Source organism: Rhinatrema bivittatum, chromosome 2 (genome assembly GCF_901001135.1).
Source record: "Rhinatrema bivittatum chromosome 2, aRhiBiv1.1, whole genome shotgun sequence".
Classification (NCBI taxonomy): domain Eukaryota; kingdom Metazoa; phylum Chordata; class Amphibia; order Gymnophiona; family Rhinatrematidae; genus Rhinatrema; species Rhinatrema bivittatum.
The window spans coordinates 724,409,370-724,426,006 of NC_042616.1; the positions used below are offsets into that span (position 1 = coordinate 724,409,370).

A 16,637-nucleotide genomic window follows, 5' to 3' on the forward strand; every position below is an offset into this window, starting at 1 on the left:
AAGAGTTCCTATTACAACAAGTATGCACATGGAAGAGGCACTAATATGATGCAACGCAATGGAGAAGAAAGCAAGTTTGCTTACTGTAAATGGTGATCTCTGTAGACAGTAGGATGAATTAGCCATGACACGAGTCACAACAACTGATGGCACCGAATGGTCCCTTCTCTCTAAGTTCATACAGCTTTTGCTCTACTGAGCACGTTCAGGAGTTCTGGCGCAGGGATAGCTGCATGGGCCCTTTGGTTGATTTTAGAACTATTTCTAGCTAGGTAGTCAACTCTCCAGGGAAGTGGGCAGGTAAATATGTCTAATTCATCCTGCTGTCTATGGAGAACACCATTTACAGTAAGCAAACTTGCTTTCTGCATCAAAAAGCAGGGCTGAATTATCTATGACACATAGGAGTACCAAGCTGAGAGTTAAAGTGGAGTTCTGAGAAAGCAACCCGGACCCCACTATGGAAAGTAGACTACTGGGTGAATAGGCTGTGTAGAACTGCTTGTCCAAATTTACCATCACTTCTCGACAGATTATTATAACAGCACTGGGATGTGAAGCTGTGCACTGATGACCAAGTTGCAGTTTGCAGATGTCCTCAATGGATAAGACTTCAGATGGGCCACCGATGCAGCCATGGCTTTCACTTGATGAGCCTTAATGGAGTTTGTTATCTGAAGGCATTCTAGCACATAACAATATGTAATACAGACTGTTAGCCAATTGGACAATATTTATTTGGCAACTGCTATGCCAAGATATTTTGGGTCATTCGAGACAATTAGTTGTGAGGCCGGATATGGCAGAGTTATTACTCTGTACTAACCTAATGCTCTTTTTTACTCTAAAGAATGAAGGGACTTTTCTCATTCATGTATGTATAGCCTTGGAAAGAATGTGGGTAACATGATGGCTTGATTAACATGAAAAGCTGAGACAACTTTCGGGAGAAACTTTGGGCTGGTGCAAAGCACTACTCTACTGTGGAAGAATTGCAGATAAGGAGAGTAATGAACCAATGCCCAAAGCTCACCAACTCTTCAGACTGGCATGATCGCAATAAGGAATAATATTTTCAATGTGAGAAATCTGAAAGAAACAGACTAATGGCTCAAAAGGTGGTTTCACAAGTTGTGTTAGAACTATACTAAGGTCCCATGGAACAGGTAACTTGACCACTGGAGGTTTAAGTATGCCAAAACCTTTCATGAACTTCAAAACTAAAAGATGACTGGAGATTGGCACGGAGATTTACTGTCATTGACGAAGAACTGAAATCTGAGGAAGATAGAAAGAGCAAATACTGGAATAACTCTCATGGTTCGCAGGCAAATGGGTTCAAGGAGATTTGATGATACCATGATGAGACCCATTTCCATTTAAAGGCATAAGCTCTTCTAGTTGAGGGTTTTCTGGCAGGCATTACACATCATCAACTTCCTTGGGAAAGGAAAATGGGTGATAAGTGAGTGCTCAATCATCCAGACTGTCAAGTTGAGAGAAAGAATGTTCAGATGATATAGACGTACCTTTCCTTGAGTCAACACAGATGGATTGGGTTAACTGATGGACAGTTGCGCTAGGTACATGAACCACACTTGTTTGGGCCATGCTGGTGCAACAACCATCAGATGGGGCCCAGTCTTTGAGGAGTCTTTGTACCATCTGGGCTATCAGTGGAAAAACATACCTGAGATCTGCATTTGAGATAAGCAGAAAAACAACCTGAGCGGATCTGAGTTCACTGGGAAGAATGGAACGAAATATTACCATTTTTCTGTTTTCTTCCAACATGAAGTAGTCAGTTGAGGGAAGTCCCCAAAGACTGAACAGTCTGTCCACTGTTGCTCTACAGATCTTTTTGTGTGGGCAAAATACCCTCCTGAGGCGATCTGCTAATGTACTGGTGACCCCTGGGAATTAATTTCTGGAATTTGTTGCCAGAGGATGTGGTTAGTGCAGTTAGTGTAGCTGGGTTCAAAAAAGGTTTGGATAAGTTCTTGGAGGAGAAGTCCATTAACTGCTATTAATCAAGTTTACTTAAGAAATAGACACTGCTATTAATTGCATCAGTAGCATGGGATCTTCTTGGTGTTTGGGTACTTGCCAGGTTCTTGTGACCTGGTTTGGCCTCTGTTGGAAACAGGATGCTGGGCCTGATGGACCCTTGGTCTGACCCAGCATGGCAATTTCTTAAGTTCTTATGATCAGCCAATCATCCAGATAAAGAAAAACATGCACCTCTGACCAGCAGAGTGTATGCATCCTTCAGATTGAGGGAGCATAGCCAGTCCACTTTATTTGTAAAAGGGGGATCAAGGTGCCCAGGGAAAACATCTTGAATTTTTCTTTCTTGACAAATCTGTTCAAGGCCCTTAGGTCTAGGATGGGATGGAGTCCTCCTGTTTTATTTGGAATTAGGAAGTACCTGGAGTAAAATCCTCACCCTCTTTGCCAAGGTGGAAAAGGCTCAAATGGAGGAAAGCTCAGCCAGTGGTACCTCCTGATGCGCTACTATCCCCCAAAACAGGGCAATTTGGTAGGGTACCCAATAGGGTCAATTGGTACCCTTGACAGACGATGTAAAGAACCCACTAGTCTGGAGTTACACTGGGGGCCACTAGTTCACAAAGAACTTCAGCCTTCCCCCGACTGGCAGGACCATCATCCTGGGTTTGGGAGACTGGTCTATGTTCCCTATCACCCAGTCAAAACCCCATCCCTGGAGTTGACAGGCACGTGCTGGGCCTTGGGGACTCTCTGCTGCCTGGGACGGATGCGGGAGCCCTGATGCTGATAACAAGAGTGAGGGGGAGGAGGATAATACTTCCTCTGGTGGAAGAAAAACTTCTTCTGCCCAATCTAGCTGACCTCCTAGCAGAGGAAGACAAGCCTGAAATACTGGTGGAGAGTTGTTAGAGGGTTTCAAAGTGGTCCCTAAGATGGGCCACTGTATCCATCATCCTATCTCCTAAGAGATTCTTCCCAGTACACATGTCCACGAGTCTTTCATATACCTCCGGTAAGAGATCTGAGGCCCGCAGACATGCTATTCTGTGGACACCAATTCCTGCCACAGAGACCCTCGATACCATTTCGAAAACATTGTAAGTTGCGCGGACCTCATGTTTTCCGCACTCCAGGCCCTTATGCACCAGTGACATAAGAGTGTCCTGCTGCTGCTGAGGCAACTGCTCAGACACCTCCTACACCTGCTTCCAGATGTCCCGCAAGTTCTGGTTCATGTACAGCTGATAGGAAGATATTCAGGCAAGAAGCATAGCCCCCTAAAACACCTTCTTCCCAAGAACATCCATCACTCTGTGGCTCCTTTCCCGGGGGCACCAAGGAATCGGTCCAAGACCACTTGGCCCTCTTGAGAGCAGATTAGACTACTACCGATTGGTGGGGAAGCTGACATTTATCGAATCCGGGAGCCTTCTGGACAAGGTAAAATCCATCTTCCTTCTTGTTTACAGGAGGCACTGTGAGGGGTGTTCCCACATCCTCTGCAGTAACTCAAGGATTTCATGTATCAGGACTGCCACAATTTCCTAAGGAGGCTCCGTGAACCAGAGAATTTCAAGCATTTTGTGCCTGGCATCCTCCTCAGTCAGTAACTGAAATGGGATGGCTTTCACCATTGCCTGTACAAAACCTGCAAAGGTCAAGTCCTCAGGTGGAGACTTTCTTTGCTCCTCTAGATAAGAGGGGTCTGAGGGGAGAAAGTCAGAGCTATCAGTAGAGGACTCCATGGTGTCATCTCCCAGGGGTCATGGGCCCCTCATCCACAATGAAAGGAACAGGGGATGATGCCCTGGGTGCTCAGCCTTCATCTAGATGCGCAGGCACCTGTGGAGCTGGATGGGGAGCTGCAGGCCTCTGTGGAGCTTCCTCCTTGGAGGAACCGGCCATGACTACCATATCGGCAGGGGGAGGCTGTGGTGCCCCAATAGGCACAGATGCCAGCCTAGGAACTGATACCAGCTGGGTTGCTAACGTGCCAATGAGTTCATGCAGCTTCTCCAACAGCAGATTAAGAACAGACAGTGCCAGCTCCGGTGCCATCGGTGCTACTGGACTGATATCCCACAATGCCCGCTCGACAGCCAGTTGGACTTGCCACTTGAATTCCTCCTCAAACACTGCCAATGCCAACCCTGACTAGGATTAAGGAGGGGTGGTCAGATAGTCTTCGGAACCAAGAGGAGCATCAGTGACTGGCACCAGGACCTGTGGAGACTGTCGCAGACCCCCAGCACTGATGGGAGGATTGACTTTCCTCACTGCAAGATCACTTCGGAGGCATCACAGCATGAGCTGGTGCATCCCTGTCTTTGGCACTATGCTTCGACAGAGACTGATGCCAATGCTTCTTTGGCTTCCCTCAATGTTCGGCATGGTCTTTCCCCAGTGCCAAGGCAAAAGACAAGGAACCAAACATCCTAGGCCCGGAGGAGCCCAACGCTGACAGGTCTTCAGTGCAGATATCCTCAACGGCACTGATAGAACTGATGGTCCTTCCGATGACTCGGTGTCCATCAGTGTGGCTCCATGATGTGCCAATGCTGCTGATGCCTTGGTCTTCTTTGACCCGAAGAAGCACTCCACCTTGTTGAGATGAAGACAATGTCATTTAAGGGTCATCAAGACATATTCACGGCAACCCCAGACGTCATGTTATGCCCCCCAGGCAAAGGATACATTCATCATGAGGGTCTGTGATGGACATGGTCCTCAGGCACCAAGAGCATCGCTTAAACCTGGATGCAGTCATGATAGGAAGAAATAAAATGGAAATTTTCCAACAAGCCTCGATGGTCAGCAGGTATCGAACACTGCTGCCACAGGGAATCGACCACAAAAGTAAACTTACCAGAAGCGTCAAAAACCTTGACTAGGAACACTATGGAGAAGCACCAAAAGTGACCCAGAGTCGAACACCATGAGGAAAACCCGCAAAAACCGTGAGAAAAGAGAAAAAAGACATTTTCCACAAAGACCAAAAAAGCCAAAGTAAGCTCACTCACACCGCAATGCTTGAAGCTCCGTGGATAAAGAGAGACTGGAGAAGGACCCCACGTGGACATGCTGGGCATGCTCAGTGTTCTAAGTCAAAGTTCTAGAAACTTTGACATAAGTTTTCCGTGTCAGTGCTCCATTTGGTGTCATCCATGTGTGAGGACTACCATACTGCTTGTCCTCAGAGAATAACTTTTCTCCCCTAATTTCTTTAATACATATCCTATATTCAAGTTCTGGTGGAGGGAGGGAGTGGTTCCACAGTGGTATGATGGAGGCATCCAGCAAGTCGTAAATATATTGTCAGATACAATGCAAGTCCTGTCATTGATGATTTTCAACAAAAATATGGTATCCCTGCAAGACACTGTATGCATATTTACAAGCCTGATATTTGGTGTCTTATAAATTTGTCTGAGTCATAGGAAAGGAAGGACAGAACCTTTCTGCAAGATTATACTAAAACACTAAACATCACTATTTGGTATGTGGGAAGGAAGAATATTACAATTGATAATCTCCAATCTCAGAGTAATTACTAGTTGAATGCTCTGCATATCATAACAGTGGATGATATCTTTTATTATGAACATATACTGTACATAATGTGACAATATATGTGAGACAGAGAGATGCAATTAAAACTTCTCTGCTCAGTATATATGGACAAACACAAGTTATTTCAAATGAAATTTGTAGATACAGATGCATGTTCCAAATGTAAAGAGGCTAAAGGTACATTCATGTCCACAAATATAACTATTTGGGGCTAATAACATAGATAAGTCTATCATATGTCTTTGAGAACTTGGTATATCATCATCAAATTCAAGTAACCCTGATAAGATCTCAAAGGGCATATTTATCTGGAATAACCTCTAACTCTAAAAATAAATAAATTTATTTATGCCCTTTGAGATCTTATCAGGGTTACTTGAATTTGATGATGATATACCAAGTTCTCAAAGACATATGATAGACTTATCTATGTTATTAGCAAGGAAATGTATATTTATTAAGTAAACAAGTTTGTATCTACAATTAATGGTTAAAATTTTCAACGTGAAAACACAAATGTGATGGAGCACTTCTAAACTTTTGGTAATTTTGTGTGTCACTGGATGCCCTTCTTAGAGAGTTTGCCACAGGATAAAAATAATACTTTGAATATGCTTTGAGAGAGGCATAAATGGAAATATAGGTGAAATTTATAGAGATGTGTTATTTTTGAGCATAGGAGAACCTAATAGTTACACTCATACTGGTTGCCACATATGCAATTAAGTATGAATATAGGATTAGAGATAATGTGGATGAATGGTTGTATGAATGAATGGGGTGGGCTAAATAGGAAAACAGATATGTCATGGAGACATTGTTTAGAATGTTGTTATAATGAAATTTATGTAATGATTTTGGTTTAATGGTTTGCATTCATTCTGGTCTATGAGGCTACCATTGTTACTACAATTCTTTTATAATGGAATATATTTGTATATTTATTTTTATTATGTACCTCTGTAAAGATAAGTTTTACAAAAAAAATAGAAAACAAAATAAAAGGATAGTGCAGTTTCTGGAAACCAATGGATAAAAAGATCCGGGGCAGCACGGTTTTAACCAGAGTAGATCTTGTAAGATGAAGCTGATCAATTTCTTTGATTGGGTGACTAGAGAGTTGGGTTAAGGGAGAATACTAGATTTAGAGTACTTGGATTTCAGTAAAGTCTTTGACACAGTTCCACATAAGCAACTTATAAATTTAGCAAATTTCCTATGGGCTCTAAAGTGACTGACTGGGTTAGAAACTGGTTGAGTGAGTTCACGCCGAGTAGGGAGGCATTACTAGCAGTGTGCCTCAGGGATTGGTCCTTGGACCAATTTTTTTCAACATTTTTGTGCACATTATGGAAAAATTGTCGGGAAAGGTTTGTCCTTTTGTTGATAATACCAAAATCTTCCACAGGGTAGACCAGCCAAGATGTAGAAATGAGAAGGGATCTAGCGAAGCTTAAGGAATAGTCTAGGATCTGGCAGCTAAGATTTAATGCTAAAAAATGCAGAGTAATGCATTTCCAATGCAAAAATTCAAGTTATAGTATTGGGGTTGAAATTCATCTAGGCATGAAACGAGATCTGAAGGTGATTGTATCTGATGATCTTAAGATGGCCAAACAAGTGGATAAAGTGACGGCAAAAGCCAGAAAGATTCTTGGCTGCATGGGGAGAGGAATGGTCAGCAGAAAAAGGGAAGTGTTAGTGCCCCCTTATAGGTCCCTGGTGAGACCTCATTTGGAATACTGTGTACAATACTGGAGACCATACCTTTAAAAGGATATAAACTGGTTGGAGTCGCTCCAGACGGTGGCTACTAAAATGGGCAATGGTCTTTGTTCTTAAGCATATGGGGATAAACAAAGATCTGACATGTATACCCCTAGATGAAAGGTGAGATGATAGAGATATTTAAATACCTCCAAGGTTTCTATGCACAGGAAACAAACCTCTTTCAATGAATAGAAGACTAGAATGAGGAATCATGGGATGAGGGTGAAAGAAGGTAGACTCAAGAGTAACCGTAGGAAATATTTCTTTATAGAGAGAGGGTAGTGGATACATGGAACAGCTTCCCGTACGGGCCCGCACTGACAGGGACAGGGGCAGGGACATTGACTCACAAATGTCCCTTCACTTTCTCTTTCAGCATGCCTTCTCCCGCTTTGGCTCACAACCCTTCACCCTCTCCTCCAGCATTCCTTCTTCCGCTTTGGCTCATGTTGTCCCTTCATTTTCTCTTTCAGCATTCCTTCTCCCGCTTCAGCAGCCCGGGGCGGATCCGGCGCTCTCCGCGAGGCGGCTTCCAGCAGCCCCCGCCGGCGAAGATGCATGAACGCACGCCTGTACTTCCAATTTGGGCGCTCAAGGCACCTTCGCTGGCTTGAGCGCCCAAATAGAACGTACAGGCAGTGCGAGCTCATCATGCCAAAAAAATTGCACTGGGAGGCAACTGGAAGATTGCAAGAGCAGCAGAGCCAGGGCCGGGGGGAGGGGAGGGTGTGCGCGGGAGGGGGCGGGGCGGCGGCTCCCCTACCTTTCCTGCATACGGGGCAGCTCCAGCTCGCCTGCCTCCCTCCGTTCCACCGCTCACTGCCTCCCCAGAGCCATCTTGCAGCTTGTGACGTCACCCCTGACCCTTGAGTGCCCAAACGCCGGTGAAGGTGCATGAACGCACATCCAATTTGGGCGCTCAAGCAGCGAAGACGCATGAGCGAACGCCATGACCTAGGAGGTCCATCCGGGCGCTCAGGTCACGGTGTGCGCTCATGCGCCTTCGCTGCTTGAGCGCCCAAATTGGACGTGCGTTCATGCACCTTCGCCGGCGTTTGGGCGCTCAAGGTTCAGGGGTGAAGTCACAAGCTGCAAGATGGCGCTGGGGAGGCAATGAGCGGTGGAACAGAGGGAGGCAGGCAGGCAGGCCTGCCGGAGCTGCCCTGCATGCAGGAAAGGTAGGGGAGCCGCCCCCCGGCCCTGGCAATCTTCCAGTTGCCTGCCGGTGCAATTTTTTTGGCATGATGAGCTCGCACCGCCTGTACGTCCCATTTGGGCGCTCAAGCCAGTGAAGGTGCCTTGAGCGCCCAAATTGGATGTGCGTTCATGCACCTTCGCTGGCGGGTCTGCTGGAAGCCGCTTTCGCCGCCGGCTGCCCCCAGGAGGCAGGGGAGCCGTGGTGGGCACCTCGGGAGGAGGGGAGAGAGTACTGGGGCTGCTGGAAGCATGCAGTAAGTTTACTTTAGTTACAATTTTTATTTTCTTAATAACATGTTGAGTCGATTTTCGCCCTGTGCCGTGCTTTGGGAGGGGGGGAAGAGAGGACTGGCAATCCCCGATGTCCAAGCGTAGGAGAACCATTAACTTCCTGGTACCTGTCATTTCAAATGACATTTGAAATGACAGGTACCAGCGCACCCAGGATACTGTATAGGCGCTGTATAGCGCTCTATACAGTAAAATGGATTGCGCTTCATGGACGCTTCTTGGAGACGGCTTGCATTTGCATGCCATTTAAATACTGTATCGAGCGGTATGTGATCCGAACTGTGCGCGCGGCAAATGAGGGTGCGCCCGGCACTACCGCACTCTTTCTACAGCGTCCTTACTGTATCGGCCTGTAAGTGAGCCTACTCTTAAAGCTGATCATTCAGTGTTATGCTATTTTCCCCTTACTTTGTTTTTTCCCCATTTAACTACTACCATGTTACAATGTAAAAAGCCTCACCTGTTCCCTGCAAACTGATGTGATATCTTGTGTTGAATGTCGGTATATAAAAACAAACAAATATACAGAGAGACAGGGTACACATCTGTGCTGATGCTTGGACAAAAAAAAAAAGACTGAAGAGCTCACAAGGCTACTCCCGTACATGCTCGGTATAGAAAAAGCTCTATATCATTGCTCATGTGTCATGGCTAATTCAGCCCTGCTTGTCAATGGAGAATACCAGCTTTCTAGCATATGGGTCATAAAACCATGCTCCTCTCCAAATGCCCAAAGATAATCCAAATTTCAAACACCATACAATTACAACAGCAAGAGTTATTATGGATCCTCTTGTCAAATCTGGTAAATTCAGTGTTTATATGACTTTAAAGTTATAGCCATATAAAGGAAAATTAGTTCTTACCTGTTAATTTTTGTTCCTGTAGTACCACGGATCAGTCCAGACAGTGGGTTGAGCCTCCTTTCCAGCAGGTGGAGACAGACTAAAACTTGAAGGATGCCCTATATCAGGACAGAGCCTATCCTCTACCCCTTCAGTATAACATATGTCAAAGCATAAAACAACAAACCCAAGAATAGGATCAAGCAAGTAACTGTAAAGCTCAATGGAGCAAATATAGAATAATGTAGAAAACATGGTATACCTATACACTCTTGCATCAACTTGGTATAAGAAAACGACCAAGGCTTCCGGTGTAATTGCTCAGTAATCTTGCACAAAGAAATATATGGAAATCTGCAGACCTGCAAGAAAACAAGCTTCGAGAGGACAGAAGACAGACAGGGAAGGGCGTCTGGACTGATCAGTGGTACTACAGGAACGAAAATTAACAGGTAAGAACTAATTTTCCTTTCCTGTACGTACCCGGATCAGTCCAGACAGTGGGATGTACCAAAGCTTCCCTAAACTGGGTGAGACCGAGACAGTCCCGCTCGAAGCACTTGCCGCCCAAAGGAACCGAACACTGGAGCATGTACATCCAGAAGGTAGTGCCGAGCAAACGTGTGCAGAGACGTCCAAGTGGCGGCCCTGCAAATCTCCTGCGGGGAGACAGATTGATTCTCCGCCCACGAAGTAGCCTGAGAATGCAAAGAATGAGCCTTCAGACCCTCAGGAAGCGGACGACCTTGACAAAGATACGCCGAGGAAATGGCTTCCTTCAACCACCGCGCAATCGTGGTCTTAGAAGCCTGTTTACCGCGGTTGGGACCACTCCAAAGGACGAAGAGATGGTCCGATACCCGGAAGTCATTGGTGACCTGGAGATAGCGAAGCAAGACTCGTTTTACATCTAGCCGACGAAGGTCGCCACCCGCCGTACCCGCAATCTCCTCCGGAGAGAATGCTGGGAGTTCGACCGACTGGTTGACATGAAAAGCAGAGACAGCCTTAGGCAAGAAGGAAGGAACCGTCCTGAGAGAAACCCTGGAATCCGAGAAACGCAAGAAGGGCTCCCGACAGGACAGCGCCTGAAGCTCGGAAATACGGCAAGCAGAGGAAATAGAGACCAGAAAGACAGTCTTTAGAGTAATATCCTTGAGCGTAGTGTGGTGAAGAGGCTCGAAGGGAGCCGCACCGAGAGCACGAAAGACTAGGTTGAGACTCCACGATAGACACTTGGCCCGAGAGGGGAGGCGGAGGTGTCTAACGCCCCTCAGGAAACGAATCACGTCAGGGTGAGCTGCTAAAGCATGACCGTCCACCCGACCCAGGAGAGAGCCGAGCGCATAGAGAACTGAAGGAGACAACTGAAGTAGAGAGACTTGAATGCGTAGAGAACTGAAGGAGAGGCCCTTAGAGAGATCCTTCTGAAGAAAAGAAAGAATCAAAGGAATCGAGGCGGAGCGCGCAGGGACACCCGCCTCCGTATACGCGGACTCAAAAACTTTCCAGATGCGCACATAGGCCAGAGAAGTCGACTGCTTCCGGGCTCGCAGGATTGATGAGATCCGCGAACCACGGCCTTCGTGGCCACTCAGGAGCGACGAGAATCACTGGTCCCCAGTGGAGCTCAATTCTCCTGAGAACTTTCCCCACCAGTGGCCACGGTGGAAACACGTACACAGAAGGACGTCCGCTGGCCATGGTAGAGCCAGAGCATCCACGCCCTCTGCGCCGTGCTCCCTCCAGTGGCTGAAGAACCGATTGGCCTTGGCATTGCGCAGAGTCGCCATGAGGTCAAGGTGAGGAGGACCCCACCTGTCCACTATCAGAGCCATGGCCGCGTCCAAGAGCTCCCACTCTCCCGGATCGAGCGACTGCTGGCTGAGGAAGTCGGCTTGAACATTATCTTTTCCGGTGATGTGAGAAGCCACAAGGCACTGTAGGTGATGCTCCACCCAAGCGAGGAGACGGCTGGCTTCTAAGACTACCAGGGGACTGCGAGTGCCCCCCTTGGCGATTGATGTAGGCCACTGTGGTGGAGTCGTCGGACAGGACTCGTACCGCCTTGCCGCGGATCAGGGGAAGGAACTCCTGAAGCGCCAGGTGGACCGCCAAAGTTTCCAGTCGATTGATGTGCCAGCGCGACTGAGTCTGCGACCATGCTCCCTGGGTGGACTGAGAAAGGCAGACCGCACCCTAGCCCAACAGGCTGGCATCCGTGGTCACTATCGTCCACTGTGGAGCTTGAAGAGGCATCCCTTGCAGAAGATGAGGAAGAGACAGCCACCACTGTAATTCGTCGGCAGTAGAAACCAAGAACGGAAGGACCACGTGGAACTGCTCCGACACTGGCTGCCAACGGGACAGCAAAGCTTTCTGTAACGGACGCATATGAGCAAAAGCCCAGGGGACAAGGTCGATGGTAGAAGCCATGGATCCCAGGACTTGAAGATAATCCCAGGCTGTCGGGGAGGGTAGGGCAATCAAAGTCTGGACCTGATCTATCAGCTTGAGGGCTCGCACCCGAGGTAAGAAAACCTTGCCTACTCGGGTGTCGAAGTGGGCTCCCAGAAATTCCAACTCCTGGGAGGGCTGAAGCTTGCTCTTGGAAAAGTTCACTATCCACCCGAGAGAGGCAAGAAGCTCCAAGACGCGATCCACCGCCCGCCGGCAAGAGGTCTCCAACTTGGCCCTGATGAGCCAATCGTCCAGATAGGGATGGACGAGAATCTCCTCCTGGCGCAAGGCCGCCGCTACTACTACCATGACCTTTGTGAAGGTGCGAGGAGCGGTCGCGAGGCCGAAGGGGAGAGCTCGAAACTGGAAGTCCTGGTTGAGAATGTGGAATCGGAGATACTTCTGATAGTCGCGGTGAATGGGAATATGAAAATAAGCTTCTGCGAGATCGAGGGAAGCAAGGAACTCTCCGGAGCGGACCGCCGCAATGACCGCCCGCAGGGTTTCCATGCGGAAGTGGGGGATCTTGAGAGCCCGATTGACCCTCTTGAGGTCCAATATTGGGCGAAAGGACCCGTCCTTTTTGGGAACGGTGAAGTAAATAGAATACTGGCCGGCGCCAATTTCCCTTTCCGGGACTTGGACCACCGCTCCCAGATCCAGAAGCTTGGAGAGAGTCTGGACCACCGCGTCCCTCTTGGCCCGGCCGCAAGGCGAGAAAAGAAAGAGATCTGGAAGTTCCCTGATGAGGTCGAAAGCGTACCAGTCTCTGATAATATCGAGGACCCACTGATCTGACGTGATCTTGACCCATTCCTTGAAGAACAGGGAGAGGCGTCCGCCGAGGTAAGGAACCGAGGAATGGGTCGGCTGAATTTCATTGCGTGGCAGGTTTAGCGGCAGCACGCACAGGCTGGCCCTCGCGAAAGGGCCGTCTGCCACGAAAGGACTGTGACCAGGACTGCGCACGAGAAGACCCCCTCGCAGAACCGCCCCGCCCCCGAGAAGCGAAGCAACGCTGGCCCCTGAAGCGAGAGCGAGAGGCCGCGAAGGATCGGGAAGACTTAGGGCGGTCCTCTGGGAGCTTATGGACCTTGTTGTCAGCCAAGGAGTCCATAAGCTTCTCAATATCCTCGCCATACAGCATCTTACCTTTGAAGGGCAGCGTGCCCAGCCGAGTCTTCGAGGACTGATCAGCCGACCAGTGGCGTAGCCAAAGGAGCCTCCGGGCCGCCACTGCCGAAACCATCGCCTTCGCCTGGACACCGACCAGATCGTAGAGGGCGTCCGATAAGTAAGCGGTGACTGCCTCCAGACGTTCGGCTTGTTCTGCCTCACGTGGCGGAAGCTCCCAGGCGCAGAGTAACTGTTGGACCCACTGGAGGCCCGCTCGCATCATGAGACTGCTACAGCAAGATGCCCGGACCCCAAGGGTCAGAATGTCGAAGATGCGCTTCAGGTGAGCCTCCAGCTTACGATCTTGTGAATCCTTCAAGGCCGTGGAACCTTCCACCGGAATCGTGGTGTGCTTGGCCACTGCAGAAACATTAAGAATCCACCGATGGATATCGCAACAGCTCCAAGCCCTCCTCCGGGAGGGAATAGAGCTTATCCATCGCACGCCCCACCCGAAGCGCACCCTCAGGAGCCTCCCATTCCTGCAGGATAAGGAGCTTAAGCATGGGGTGGAAGGGAAAGGCCGAGGCCGGAGCCCGGAGCCCTCCCAGAACCGGGTTCATATCTTTATAGAGCGAGGCTATGAGATTATCCACAGAGGAACTCTCCAGATCCAGCTCCTGCAAAACAAAAGGAAGGAGAGGCTCTAATTCCTCCTTACGAAAAAGACGAAGGGCTCTAGGGTCATCCCCCTCTAGGGGGGGACATCCGCCGAATCCGAGGAAGCAGCGGGGGTCCGAGGTCACGGGAGACACCCCCCGGGACCACCCGCACCCGAACTGGTCCCTGGGGCTCCGCGGCCGGTCCAGTGGTCAACGCGCTGAGCGAGGGATTTTTGGCGGGGGGGGGGGGGCAAGGGGGGGGCTTTCGTCCAGCTCATGCAGGCTAGCTAGATAAGATTTGTGCATGAGGACGACGAAATCCGCTGAAAAAGGGACCCTGGATTTGGCGGGGGTGGGGGTGGGGAGCGAGGGAAGGTCAGGACCCCCCTCCTGGGCACCCGTGGGGGCCAAATCGGGGTTTAAATCAAAAAAATCTGGCCCCCCCCCAGCCCCAGGGAGCACTGAAATCGGCCCTGATGAAAAATCCAAGATGGCGGCCATTCCCGGGGTCTGCCAACCCAGGAAAGGCCTAGCCATGCCGGGAGGAATGGAGCCCCGGGCTAAATTTGCTTGTCCTGCCGAGGAGGGACCTTCCCCACCCGGCAGGCAAGCAGTGCAGAGGCCCTGCCGCAAAAAACGCGAAGAGGGCAGCCCACAAGAAAGGCAGGCTGCCAGCTGGGACATAGCTAAGCCGCGGCTGAAGAAAAAAAAGCTTGACTGACAGCCTGCACAGCAGGAGAGAGCAGGCGGCAAACCTGCTGTCTTCTGCTTCTCTGGCTGCCGGTTCTAGCCCTACTCTGACCAGAAAAAAATAAAAAAGCTGGTCAACTGCTGCAAATAAGTTAGAGGTAGGTGAGTACCTGCAACTTATTGAAGTTTGAAACGTTTAAACTCCTTTTTTTTTTTTTTTTACTGAGCACAGCAGCGGGTTAAAAACCCTCTCGGCAGCCAGAGGGGGAACGAGGCCCAGAGAGCGTCGGTCCCCACACCTGGAAGCATCCACGGACTCAGGCTATGCAGGGAACCCCCTCCTGCAAAAGGGGAAAAGCCCCCCTGAGCCGGGCAAGAGCTGGGAGACTGACGTCTCCCACACAAAAACAGTAAAAGCACTAAAAGAAGGCAAAATTTCCTTCATAGATTTTTTTTCCTTTGTTTCTAAAACAAGCGGGAATCAAAGAACTACTTGCTTGAGCCGAAAAAGAAAGAAGAAGAGGCTGACTAGCCTACAGCAGAGAACCGAAGGGGAGATGCTGCACCTGCTGGAGACAGACGAATACTGAAGGGGTAGAGGATAGGCTCTGTCCTGATATAGGGCATCCTTCAAGTTTTAGTCTGTCTCCACCTGCTGGAAAGGAGGCTCAACCCACTGTCTGGACTGATCCGGGTACGTACAGGAACAAATATTGTTCAACAGCAACACCACACAAAACTCCAAAAGCCACAGCGTGCACTTTCTTCCAAAATTCTTTAAATCGTTCCCATGAACATATGGATGGAAGCCAGAGAATAAGCACCAGTGCTGCTGTTGCATGGTTGTGAGGCAGAAGATGCAAATAATGCTGCAAACACTATTCAAGCACTTTGCTGTATGGCAAAGTCTCCTGTGCTGCTATCAAGCTACAGTGAGAAGCACATCTCCCTCTCTGAACTGAAGTTATTCTTACTTACCTTCAGGATTAGCAGTTTTACGGTTCCGATCTTCTCGAATTCGAGGTGGTCTATACTGACAATGTTCCACAGTTTGCCTGGCAACTGTCTGCACTAGAAACAGTAGAAGATGTTCACCCCTGTAAAAGGAAGTATCAAATCAACAAGCAGAAGGTTGGACATTCTAAATAGCTTCAGTTGTACTGTTTCCCTAGCACTGCAGTGTTGCTTATTTGCACAGTTCAACATACTGTGCCTAGATCCCTGAAAACAGCAAGAGACTCGTTTCTCTCCAGTTCCCCAAAGTCTGGGAACTGCAGCCCCAGATGGTTTCAAGAAATAAGGGACACACAAGCACAGAAACTGCTACATACACAGACAGCAGAACAATCTAATAAGCCTCTTTCTGGATAGAACAAAGGTTAAAAGGGAAAGAAAACAAAATTCTCAGGCTTTTCCTGCTTTCTTTTTCCACACTTGCCTGCTGTTTGGCATGGTTACTAGATTGGTGGTGGTAAGCAGTCGATAAAGTAGATCAAGACGAGCAGACTTCTGGCCCGCTATTAGTGTTTTGCATTTACATTTCTCCCAGCAATCACAATAGGCTGTTGGAGATGTTCGCTTGAGCCTATGAGAAAAAATATATTTGTCAAACCAGTTATGTAAAAATAAATAAATGGAATGAGTACAACCATTTTCTATATTGTAAAGCAAACATATTTCATAATTATAAGCCATGATTTCCAACTTCTACAAGCCTAATTAACTTTCAGTTTATCAGTTCTGTGTTCTATTACATAGTTATACTTAAAGGGAAATTAGAGACATCTTCTAACCTTGGGACAAAAGCACTTGTCAGTAGTTACACAGCACTGTTCAGCAAGGCTCTCTGGCATACCCACAATACAGGCCAATTCTAGTAGAGCTAACAGTCTAACTAGGTCTGTGTTATTGCTTTTGGGAAATAAGCTTTGATTCTCAAATAACATCAGTACACACAGAGGCACTCTCCTTCCTTTAGCTCATTTGCTAAAACATCCTGAAATTTCACACTTTTTGCTCAGGTATC

General features: G+C 48.3%; 1 protein-coding gene across 1 annotated transcript in view; it reads right to left on the reverse strand.

Moving 5' to 3' along the window:
- Nucleotides 1-16,637, reverse strand: part of UBR5 (ubiquitin protein ligase E3 component n-recognin 5) — a 672,040-nt gene that overhangs the window by 278,781 nt on the left and 376,622 nt on the right. The window contains 2 exon segments of the mRNA XM_029591836.1: nt 15,590-15,708; nt 16,050-16,196. Coding sequence (XP_029447696.1) covers nt 15,590-15,708; nt 16,050-16,196 — 266 coding nt within the window.